Here is a 13,091-nt window from a genome sequence, read left to right as displayed (position 1 = left end):
GCGGTTTTGGAGCAGTGGCTTCTTCCTTGCTGAGCGGCCTTTCAGGTTATATCGATATAGGACTCATTTTACTGTGGATATACAGTGGGGAGAACAAGTATTTGATACACTGCCGATTTTGCAGGTTTTCCTACTTACAAAGCATGTAGAGGTCTGTAATTTTTATCATAGGTACACTTCAACTGTGAGAGACGGAATCTAAAACAACAAAAAAATCCTGAAAATCACATTGTATGATTTTTAAGTAATTTATTTGCATTTTATTGCATGACATAAGTATTTGATACATCAGAAAAGCAGAACTTAATATTTGGTACAGAAACCTTTGTTTGCAATTACAGAGATCATACCATTCCTGTAGGTCTTGACCAGGTTTGCACACACTGCAGCAGGGATTTTGGCCCACTCCTCCATACAGACCTTCTCCAGATCCTTCAGGTTTCGGGGCTGTCGCTGGGCAATACGGACTTTCAGCTCCCTCCAAAGATGTTCTATTGGGTTCAGGTCTGGAGACTGGCTAGGCCACTCCAGGACCTTGAGGTGCTTTTTACGGAGCCACTCCTTAGTTGCCCTGGCTGTGTGTTTCGGGTCGTTGTCTTGCTGGAAAACCCAGCCACGACCCATCTTCAATGCTCTTACTGAGGGAAGGAGGTTGTTGGCCAAGATCTCGCGATACATGGCCCCATCCATCCTCCCCTCAATACGGTGCAGTCGTCCTGTCCCCTTTGCAGAAAAGCATCCCCAAAGAATGATGTTTCCACCTCCATGCTTCACGGTTGGGATGGTGTTCTTGGGGTTGTACTCATCCTTCTTCTTCCTCCAAACACGGTGAGTGGAGTTTAGACCTAAAAGCTCTATTTTTGTCTCATCAGACCACATGACCTTCTCCCATTCCTCCTCTGGATCATCCAGATGGTCATTGGCAAACTTCAGACGGGCCTGGACATGCGCTGGCTTGAGCAGGGGGACCTTGCGTGCGCTGCAGGATTTTAATCCATGACGGCGTAGTGTGTTACTAATGGTTTTCTTTGAGACTGTGGTCCCAGCTCTCTTCAGGTCATTGACCAGGTCCTGCCGTGTAGTTCTGGGCTGATCCCTCACCTTCCTCATGATCATTGATGCCCCACGAGGTGAGATCTTGCATGGAGCCCCAGACCGAGGGTGATTGACCGTCATCTTGAACTTCTTCCATTTTCTAATAATTGCGCCAACAGTTGTTGCCTTCTCACCAAGCTGCTTGCCTATTGTCCTGTAGCCCATCCCAGCCTTGTGCAGGTCTACAATTTTATCCCTGATGTCCTTACACAGCTCTCTGGTCTTGGCCATTGTGGAGAGGTTGGAGTCTGTTTGATTGAATGTGTGGACAGGTGTCTTTTATACAGGTAACAAGTTCAAACAGGTGCAGTTAATACAGGTAATGAGTGGAGAACAGGAGGGCTTCTTAAAGAAAAACTAACAGGTCTGTGAGAGCCGGAATTCTTACTGGTTGGTAGGTGATCAAATACTTATGTCATGCAATAAAATGCAAATTAATTACTTAAAAATCATACAATGTGATTTTCTGGATTTTTATTTGTTATAGATTCCGTCTCTCATAGTTGAAGTGTACCTATGATAAAAATTACAGACCTCTACATGCTTTGTAAGTAGGAAAACCTGCAAAATCGGCAGTGTATCAAATACTTGTTCTCCCCACTGTAGATACCTTTGTACCGGTTTCCTCCAGCATCTTCACAAGGTCCTTTGCTGTTGTTCTGGGATTGATTTGCACTTTTTGCACCAAAGTACGTTAATCTCTAGGAGACAGAACGCGTCTCCTTCCTGAGCGGTATGACGGCTGCGTGGTCCCATGGTGTTTATACTTGCGTACTATTGTTTGTACAGATGAACGTGGTACCTTCAGGCGTTTGTAAATTGCTCCCAAGGATGAACCAGACTTGTGGAGGTCTACAATTTATTTTCTTAGGTCTTGGCTGATTTCTTTTGATTTACCCATGATGTCAACCAAAAGGGGAAACTGAATTTGAAGGTAGGCCTTGAAATACATCCACAGGTACACCTCCAATTGACTCAAATTATGTAAATTACCCTATCAGAAGCTTCTAAAGCCATGACATCATTTTCTGGAATTTTCCAAGCTGTTTAAAGGTACAGTCAACTTAGTGTATGTAAACTTCTGACCCACTGGAATTGTGATACAGTGAATTATAAGTGAAATAATCTGTCTGTAAACAATTGTTTGAAAAATTACTTGTGTCATGCACAAAGTAGATGTCCTAACCGACTTGCCAAAACTATCGTTTGTTAACAAGAATTTTGTGGAGTGGTTGAAAAACTAGTTTTAATGACTCCAACCTAAGTGTATGTAAACTTCCGACTTCAACTGTATGTCCATTTTCCCACCAGAGGTGTGGTTCAATCAAACTGACTTTTTAGCGGATAAAATGCTGCATTTGATGACAGTCCACATAAAAGCACTTTTGCGCTTAAGGCCTAGATTCAATCAGATCAAGCGTTAACCTGCGATAGCAGAAGACCACATAGCGATGTTTTGGCGGTGTCGGCTGTCAAATCAGTGAGCAGCTGCTCTTGCGATCATTGTCACTAAGCCACACCCTCCCCACTCGAATAAGAAGTTCAGAAACGAGAAAGCGTAGGATATATATAAATAATTACGCTTAACAGAGTAGGTAAGTAAGCATTTCACTGTAAGGTCTACACCTGTTGTATTCGGCGTATGTGACGAATAACATTTGATTTGATTTGATCCTAATCGAGGTGTAGATTGCATCTCACATTCCAGTGTTCAACTTGTAAACAAGGCTGCATGGGATTTCTGTTAATGCAACTCCGTGACGCCAATGGTAATGTCCGCTTTAGGTATAATGCAGGGAGCCACTTGTGGTTTTGACAGCTGTAATGCAGTTCCACCTAAGACACCGTCAAAACAACTGCTATGTGGATGTTGGCTAAAGCGGATCTGATTGAATCGAGCCCTCAGTTTTCATGTACTGAATAAAAAACTAAAGTTGAATGTGTTTCCATTGCATTTTTAACACTACGTATGGTTTTGTCACAAAAACTGTTGCGATAAATAGCATACTTGCCCAATCTGGTTTTGGCGCATGCTCTATAGACAAAAGTTTGCTGATAAAGTTGACAGGGTAGGTTATATGATGATATGGAAAAAAGCAAGATCATTTTTTATTTTTTGAATTGGCAGCCAAGCACCGGTCATCATGATAACAGCATCATTTAAATAATAGCCTACCCTCAATATTTATTGGAAATTTGCATGAAGCTCATCACGGCACTTAACCACATAAGTTATTAAGTTATTTATTTTTCCATGTCGTGATGGTAGTAGGCTACAACATCATCACGTGACTCCAAGTTTACTGAGACATTATGGTTTTTCTGTCAATATTTGCGCATTAAAAGCGTTTCCACCGCAATTGTTGCATAATCTTTTTAACAGACATAATAAATATCCCACGTTGTCTAGCGTATTTAGTTTTGTCGACATTGGGAAGTTTTACCATAAGGCCTGTCGTGACTTTTTTAATGCATCAGGTCATTTATCTGCATGAAATGGTTAGATGGAAACTTGGTTGCTGTGATTGTTTTCAATTAAAATGGTCAAAAATAAAAATAAAAGCTTCATAGCAAAGGGCAATTTCTCAAGCAAGAATTTTGCTAGGACTGTCTAGGAGTGGTCTGAGTGGGGAAGGGAAAACTGGCAATTAGCTGTTATTGGCAGAGAGGTTTGGAACTCTCTTTCTTATTGGTCTATTAAGTCATTTACCGCATTGTGATGTCACCACAATTTCTTAGTATCATTCCAACCTCATAGTGTGGAAATATATATACACACAACACATTTTTGACCGCAGTGGGCCTTTAATAATGTCTTCGGCCCCCTCGCCCTTTCTCTCTTTTTCTGGACTGTCCGATATTCTAGTTGCAGACAGGCATACAGACAGACAGGCATACAGACAGGCATACCAGTATCTAATAACTGCTCTATCAAAGCTGAAAAATGTGTTGGCTCACACATCAGAAACAGTGGTATCCCCCAGGTCCCAGAATCACACACACACACACACACACACACACACACACACACACACACACACACACACACACACACACACACACACACACACACACACACACACACACACACACACACACACACACACACACACACACACACACACACACACACACACACACACACACACACACACACACATGTATGCAGTGGGTTAGACATGCAATAGAAATACCATCTTTCCCTGTGCACCGATCTAATCCCACTCTCCACAGTTATTGACAACCCCAGTGAAGGCACAGCTGGGTAGAAGGTTCAGCTCTAGCCCTCGGTCCTGAAGACTCTCTCTCTCTCCTGTCATCTCTGCTCCAGTGAGAGAGAGCTGACCCTGTGCCCTTATTCTTCCTCCTGAGCTGCTCTGGTCTCGGCTGAAGCACAGAATCGATTCACACAGTCTAGCACTGCAGGAGAGCCTGTCAAGCACACAGCCTGACGCCTCAAAACCAACACCACTCTGTTGGCCAACACACTATCACAGTTACGGACATCTGTCATAACGCAATCTCATGCACCCATGCTCACACATACTGTAGCATGTATGTAGACACGCATAAGTGATCTCTTTCTTCCTCTCTGTCTGACTCTCTCTCTCTCTGGCTATCTCTCTCTCGCAAGCACACACACCCACCCACGTGCACACGCGCACACACACACACACACACAAATGAATGACATACACATAACACGCTCTCATCACACCCACGTCCTCTCAAACACACCTCTCCAGTCCTTGGTTAAGCACAGCTGTGTTCGGAGAGTAAACAGCCGAGTTCCTGTCACCTCAACTCAGGATCCTTTCACTACCTCACTCACTCCTTCTCTCTCTCCTTCTCTCATTCTGTCTCTCCTTCCATTAGACAGGGTTATCCCTGGCCAGGCGTAAGGGTGGGCATGAGGAAATACCAGAGGGAGAGAGAAAGGGGGGATAGAGTAAGGAGAGGGGAAATAGGGACTGAGGGATTCAGGGAATAGAGAGGCAGTGGGAGAGAAACCAAGAGAAATTAGGGAGGAAGGAGAAAAAGAGATGGGAAAGAAAGGGGAGTGAAAAGCAGAAAAAGGGGGGTGAAGAAAGGGATAGACGGGGAGAGACAAAAACAGGGAGGGAGGTAGAAGGTAGAAGGGAGGTAGAAGCAGAGAGAGAGTGAGTAGGAGATGCATACATACACACTGAAACATAGAGACACAGATACACATAGTGGTATCTATAGCCTGGCATACTCACATCGTGGGCTGCGGTGGTGCTCACTTTTAAACAGGGTCATATCAGGGACGCCAAACAAAGAGGGCGGCTGTGGCTTGCAGAATGGAGACAGACAGATGGCTGGATGCTTTCCCTGCTTCTCTCTCTCGCAATCACTCTCTTTTCCTCTCTCCTTATGTCCTCTTTATCTCTCTTCCTGTTTTCGCTCTCTCTCTGCAGGCAGGCAGGCTGTGGACTGACGACTGTGTTCCTACTGAATCAATGACAGAGCAGTTAGAGCAACACCAACAGTATGTACCATCAGTCCTTCTGCAGCGGGGGTGGACAGATGAAGCACTGGGTTAGCCCATTAGCTCCCAGCAGGCAGGGGGGGTTAGTGTAAGTGTGCAGCTGGTTTTCTCACAGCAACGGGAGCCTGGCTGGGGCTCAGGGCTTATAGAGTCTGCCCAGGCAAAGAGAGAGCTGCCAAGAAGTGTGTGTGTGTGTGTGTGCGTGTGTGTATGTGTGTGTGTGTGTAGGGTGTGGTGAGGAGAGGGTAACTCTATCCACAGCCGGGGGCTGAGGGAGTGAAGGGGGACAGGGGAGGGCAGGGGTCTAAGAGAGGAGCATGAATCTGAGGACACAGTGGAGCCACATACAGAGATGAAGAGAGGAGCTCACCACTGACCTCATATCACACAGGGATCAAATCAAATCAAATCAAATTGTATTGGCCACATGCGCCGAATACATCAGGTGTAGACATTACCGTGAAATGCTTACTTACAGCCCTTAACCAACAATGCATTTATTTCTTAATAAAAAAGTAAAATAAAACAACAACAACAAAAAAGTATTGAGAAAAAAAGAGCAGAAGTAAAATAAAATAACAGTAGGGAGGCTATATATACAGGGGGGTACCGGTGCAGAGTCAATGTGCGGGGGCACCAGCTAGTTGAGGTACTTGAGGTAGTTGAGGTAATATGTACATGTGGGTAGAGTTAAAGTGACTATGCATAAATAATTAACAGAGTAGCAGCAGCGTAAAAAGATGGGGTGGGGGTGCAAATAGTCCGGGTAGCCATGATTAACTGTTCAGGAATCTTATGGCTTGGGGGTAGAAGCTGTTGAGAAGCCTTTTGGACCTAGACTTGGCGCTCCGGTACCGCTTGCCGTGCGGTAGCAGAGAGAACAATCTATGACTTGGGTGGCTGGAGTCTTTGACAATTTTGAGGGCCTTCATCTGACACCGCCTGGTATAGAGGTCCTGGATGGCAGGAAGCTTGGCCCCAGTGATGTACTGTGCCGTTCGCACTACCCTCTGTAGTGCCTTGCGGTCGGAGGCCGAGCAGTTGCCATACCAGGCGGTGATGCAACCAGTCAGGATGCTCTCGATGGTGCAGCTGAATAACTTTTTGAGGATCTGAGGACCCATGCCAAATCTTTTCAGTCTCCTGAGGGGGAATAGGCTTTGTCGTGCCCTCTTCACGACTGTCTTGGTGTGTTTGGACCATGATAGTTTGTTGGTGATGTGGACACCAAGGAACTTGAAGCTCTCAACCTGTTCCACTACAGCCCCGTCGATGAGAATGGGGGCGTACTCAGTCCTCTTTTTTTTCATGTAGTCCACAATCATCTCCTTTGTCTTGGTCACGTTGAGGGAGAGGTGTTATCCTGGCATCACACGGCCAGGTCTCTGACCTCCTCCCTATAGGCAGTCTCATCATTGTCGGTGATCAGGCTTACAACTGTAGTGTCGTCGGCAAACTTAATGATGGTGTTGGAGTCATGCCTGGCCATGCAGTCATGGGTGTACAGGGAGTACAGGAGGGGACTGAGAACGCACCCCTGAAGGGCCCCCCGTGTTGAGGATCAGCGTGGCAGATGTGTTGTTACCTACCCTTACCACCTGGGGGCGGCCCTTCAGGAAGTCCAGGATCCAGTTGCAGAGGGAGGTGTTTAGTCCCAGGATCCTTAGCTTAGTGATGAGCTTTGAGGGCACTATGGTGTTGAACGCTGAGCTGTAGTCAATGAATAGCATTCTCACGTAGGTGTTCCTCTTGTCCAGGTGGGAAAGGGCAGTGTGGAGTGCAATAGAGATTGCATCATCTCTGGATCTGTTGGGGCGGTATGCAAATTGGAGTGGGTCTAGGGTTTCTGGGATAATGGTGTTGATGTGAGCATGACCAGCCTTTCAAAGCACTTCATGGCTACAGACGTCAGTGCTACGGGTCGGTAGTCATTTAGGCAGGTTATCTTAGTGTCCTTGGGCACGGGGACTATGGTGGTCTGCTTGAAACATGTTGGTATTACAGACTCAGTCAGGGACATGTTGAAAATGTCGGTGAAGACACTTGCCAGTTGGTCAGCACATGCTCGGAGTACACGTCCTGGTAATCCGTCTGGCCCGGCTGCCTTGTGAATGTTGACCTGCTTAAAAGTCTTACACACATCGGCTACGGAGAGTGTGATCACATAGTCATCCGGAACAGCTGGTGCTCTCATGCATGCTTCAGTGTTGCTTGCCTCGAAGCGAGCATAGAAGTGGTTTAGCTCATCTGGTAGGCTTGTGTCACTGGGCAGCTCGCGGCTGTGCTTCCCTTTGTAGTCTGTAATAGTGAAGCCCTGCCACATCCGATGAGCATCAGAGCCGGTGTAGTATGATTCAATCTTAGTCCTGTATTGACTCTTTGCCTGTTTGATGGTTCGACGGAGGGCATAGCGGGATTTCTTATAAGCGTCCGGGTTAGAGTCCCGCTCCTTGAAAGCGGCAGCTCTACCCTTTAGCTCAGTGCGGATGTTACCTGTAATCCATGGCTTCTGGTTGGGGTATGTACGTACGGTCACTGTGGGAACGACATTATCGATGCACTTATTGATGAAGCCAGTGACTGATGTGGTGTACTCCTCAATGCTATCTGAAGAATCCCGGAACATGTTCCAGTCTGTGCTAGTAAAACAGTCCTGTAGCTTAGCATCTGCGTCATCTGACAACTTTTTTATCAACCGAGTCACTGGTGCTTCCTGCTTTAGTTTTTGCTTATAAGCAGGAATCAGGAGGATAGAGTTATGGTCAGATTTGCCAAATGGAGGGCGAGGGAGAGCTTTGTATGCGTCTCTGTGTGTGGAGTAAAGGTGGTCTAGAGTTTTTTTTCCTCTGGTTGCACATTTAACATGCTGGTAGAAATTAGGTAGAACAGATTTAAGTTTCCCTGCATTAAAGTCCCCGGCCACTAGGAGCGCTGCCTCTGGATGAGCGTTTTCCTGTTTAGTTATGGCCTTATACAGCTCATTGAGTGCAATCTTAATGCCAGCATTGGTTTGTGGTGGTAAATAGACAGCTATGAAAAATATAGATGAAAACTCTCTTGGTAAATAGTGTGGTCTACAGCTTATCATAAGGTACTCTACCTCAGGCGAGCAAAACCTCGAGACTTCCTTAGTATTTGATTTTGTGCACCAGCTGTTGTTTACAAATATACACAGACCGCCACCCCTTGTCTTACCGGAGTCAGCCGTTCTATCCTGCCGATGTAGCGTATAGCCCGCTAGCTGTATGTTGTCCATGTTGTCGTCAGCCACAACTCTGTGAAACATAAGATATTACAGTTTTTAATGTCCCATTGGTAGGATAAGCGTAATCGTAGGTCATCTAATTTATTTTCCAATGATTGAAGATTGTCTAATAGGATTGATGGAAGAGGCAGTTTACTCGCTCGCCATCGGATCCATATGAGGCACCCCGACCTACGTCCACGATATCTCTGTCTCTTTCTCCTGCGAATGACGGGGATTTGGGCCTTGTCGGGTGTCTGTAGGATATCCTTTGCGGCCGCCTCGTTGAAGAAAAAATCTTCGTCCAATACGAGGTGAGTAATCGCTGTCCTGATATCCAGAAGCTCTTTTTGGTTATAAGAGACGATGGCAGAAACATTATGTACAGAATAAATTACAAATAACGCGAAAAAACACACATAATAGTACAATTGGTTAGAGGGCTGTAAAACGGCAGCCATCTTCCCCGGTGCCATCATCACATTATACACACGCACTCACACACACCAAACACACACACACGTCATACAGAGAATGTGGGTGTTGTGGGTGACAACTGGATGAGTTAACAGTGGAGATACTTGAGGATAAATAAGGTATGATGATCCTGATCCAGTAGAGAGAGACAGAGGGAGGGGAAAGAGGGAGAGAGAGATAGAGAGAGAGAGAGAGAGAGAGAGAGAGAGAGAGAGAGAGAGAGAGAGAGAGAGAGAGAGAGAGAGAGGGGAGAGGGAGCGATAGAGAAAGGGGGGAAAGAGAGAGCGATAGAGAGAGAGAGAGCCCCCGCAGAGAGGACCTACATCCAGACCACAGCACCATCAACCACATCTACACCCCCCACCCCCACCAATTAACTCCCCCCAAGTCAACCATGCCCACACCCCATTTAGGCCCCCTCAGATCAGACCTATGCCCCTCCTACCCACCCCAAGCCCCCCACTCCCACAAAGAGGGCCTCAACATGAAAGCCACACATACGCCCAGGCCGTGAGCAGGCAAACAGGCCCAACACCCACTCTTACACTAGCCCAAGCTAATGGCATTTACCAGATGTTCAGCAGGCTCTGCTCACAATTACTGGCCTGAGGCCAAACCACACAACCAACAACATTAGACACTTTATGGATCACAAAGCCTTCACTATTTCATCCTGGAATATCCAAGGCCTGAGGTCATCTGCCTTTGGCCTAAAGAGCAGGAATCTGGACTTCACCAAAGAAATCGGAAATACAGACATTGTCATCCTACAAGAAACATGGTATAGAGGAGACGGACCCACTGGTTGCCCTCTAGGTTACAGAGAGCTGGTAGTCCCATCCACCAAACTACCAGGTGTGAAACAGGGAAGGGACTCAGGGGGTATACTAATTTGGTATAGAGTAGACCTAACTCACTCTATTAAATTAATCAAAACAGGAACATTTTACATTTGGTTAGAAACCCCCACTAGAATCCCCATACTTTAATGAAGACAGCTTCTCCATCCTGGAGGGGGAAATCAATCATTTCCAGACCCAGGGACATGTACTAGTCTGTGGCGACCTAAATGCCAGAACTGGACAAGAACCTGACACCCTCATGCACAGGGGGGAAAAACACCTACCTGGAGGTGATAGCATTACCTCCCCCATATGCCCCCCTAGGCACAACTACGACAACATAACCAACAAAAACGGGTCACAACTCCTGCAACTCTGTCGCACACTGGGTATGTACATCGTCAATGCTAGGTTTCGAGGGGACTCCTATGGTAGGTACACCTATAGCTCATCTCTTGGCAGTAGTACTGTAGACTACTTTATCACTGACCTCAACCCAGAGTCTCTCAGAGCGTTCACAGTCAGCCCACTGACACCCCTATCAGACCACAGCAAAATCACAGACTACTTGAACAGAGCAATACTCAATCATGAGGCATCAAAGCCAAAGGAACTGAATAATATTAAGAAATGCTATAGATGGAAGGAAAGTAGTGTTGAAACCTACCAAAAAACAATTAGGCAACAACAAATTCAATCCATTCTAGACAACTTCCTGGACAAAACGTTCCACTGTAATAGTGAAGGTGTAAACTTGGCAGTAGAAAACCTAAACAGTATATTTGACCTCTCAGCTTCCCTATCAAATCTAAAAATCTCTAACAGAAAACCAAAGAAAAGTAACAACAGTGATAAATGGTTTGATGAAGAATGCAAAAACCTAAGAAAGAAATTGAGAAACCTATCCAACCAAAAACATAGAGACCCAGAAAACCTGAGCCTACGCCTTCACTATGGTGAATCACTAAAACAATACAGAAATACACTACGGAAAAAGAAGGAACAGCATGTCAGAAATCAGCTCAATGTAATTGAAGAATCCATAGAGTCTAACCACTTCTGGGAAAATTGGAAAACACTAAACAAACAACAACACGAAGAGCTATCTATCCAAAAAGGAGATGCATGGGTAAACCACTTCTCCAATCTTTTTGGCCTTATAACAGAGAACAAACAGCAAAAAAATATACATGATCAAATGCAAATCTTAGAATCAACTATTAAAGACTACCAGAACCCACTGGATTCTCCAATTACATTGAATGAACTACAGGACAAAATACAAACCCTCCAACCCAAAAAGGCCTGTGGTGTTGATGGTATCCTCAATGAAATGATAAAATATACAGACCACAAATTTCAATTAGCTATACTTAAACTCTTTAACATCATCCTTAGCTCTGGCATCTTCCCCAATATTTGGAACCAAGGACTGATCACCCCAATCCACAAAAGTGGAGACAAATGTGACCCCAATAACTACCGTGGGATATGCGTCAACAGCAACCTTGGGAAAATCCTCTGCATTATCATTAACAGCAGACTAGTTCATTTCCTCAGTGAAAACAATGTACTGAGCAAATGTCAAATTGGCTTTTTACCAAATTACCGTACAACAGACCACGTATTCACCCTGCACACCCTAATTGACAAACAAACAAACCAAAACAAAGGCAAAGTCTTCTCATGCTTTGTTGATTTCAAAAAAGCTTTTGACTCAATTTGGCATGAGGGTCTGCTATACAAATTGATGGAAAGTGGGGTTGGGGGAAAAACATACGACATTCTAAAATCCATGTACACAAACAACAAGTGTGTGGTTAAAATTGCAAAAAACACACACATTTCTTTCCACAGGGCCGTGGGGTGAGACAGGGATGCAGTTTAAGCCCCACTCTCTTCAACATATATATCAACGAATTGGCGAGGGCACTAGAACAGTCTGCAGCACCCGGCCTCACCCTACTAGAATCTGAAGTCAAATGTCTTCTGTTTGCTGATGATCTGGTGCTTCTGTCACCAACCAAGGAGGGCCTACAGCAGCACCTAGATCTTCTGCACAGATTCTGTCAGACCTGGGCCCTGACAGTAAATCTCAGTAAGACAAAAATAATGGTGTTCCAAAAAAGGTCCAGTTGCCAGGACCACAAATACAAATTCCATCTAGACACCGTTGCCCTAGAGCACACAAAAAACTATACATACCTCGGCCTAAACATCAGCGCCACAGGTAACTTCCACAAAGCTGTGAACGATCTGAGAGACAAGGCAAGAAAGGCCTTCTATGCCATCAAAAGGAACATAACATTTGACATACCAATTAGGATCTGGCTAAAAATACTTGAATCAGTTATAGAACCCATTGCCCTTTATGGTTGTGAGGTCTGGGGTCCGCTCACCAACCAATAATTTACAAAATGGGACAAACACCAAATTGAGACTCTGCATGCAGAATTCTGCAAAAACATTCTCCGTGTACAACGTAAAACACCAAATAATGCATGCAGAGCAGAATTAGGCCAATACCCGCTAATTATCAAAATCCAGAAAAGAGCCGTTAAATTCTATAACCACTTAAAAGGAAGCGATTCCCAAACCTTCCATAACAAAGCCATCACCTACAGAGAGATGAACTTGGAGAAGAGTCCCCTAAGTAAGCTGGTCCTGGGGCTCTGTTCACAAACACAAACAGACCCCACAGAGCCCCAGGACAACAACAACAACAACAACAACACAATTAGACCCAACCAAATCATGAGAAAACAAAAAGAGAATTACTTGACACATTGGAAAGAACAAACAAAAAAACTGAGCAAACTAGAATGCTATTTGGCCCTAAACAGAGAGTACACAGTGGCAGAATACCTGACCACTGTGACTGACTAAATTGTTTTTGGTATCTTTAAGTTTGTTTTCATTGTAT

At 45.0% G+C, this 13,091-nt stretch overlaps 1 protein-coding gene across 2 annotated transcripts in view; it reads right to left on the bottom strand.

Moving 5' to 3' along the window:
* LOC121558010 (RNA-binding Raly-like protein) overlaps positions 1-5,628 on the bottom strand; it is a 63,701-nt gene extending 58,073 nt beyond the window's left edge. The window contains exon 1 of one of the 2 annotated variants that reach the window (XM_041871496.2): positions 5,337-5,628. In XM_041871496.2, coding sequence (XP_041727430.1) covers positions 5,337-5,376 — 40 coding nt within the window. In that variant the 5' untranslated portion in view covers positions 5,377-5,628. The remainder of the gene's footprint in view (positions 1-5,336) is intronic. The other variant, XM_041871495.1, reaches the window with a different exon arrangement.
* Between the last annotated feature and the right edge of the window lie 7,463 nt (positions 5,629-13,091).

The sequence above is a fragment of the Coregonus clupeaformis genome, unplaced genomic scaffold (assembly GCF_020615455.1).
Source record: "Coregonus clupeaformis isolate EN_2021a unplaced genomic scaffold, ASM2061545v1 scaf0302, whole genome shotgun sequence".
NCBI classification, from domain to species: Eukaryota; Metazoa; Chordata; class Actinopteri; order Salmoniformes; family Salmonidae; genus Coregonus; species Coregonus clupeaformis.
This window is presented reverse-complemented; position numbering and strand designations above follow the sequence as displayed.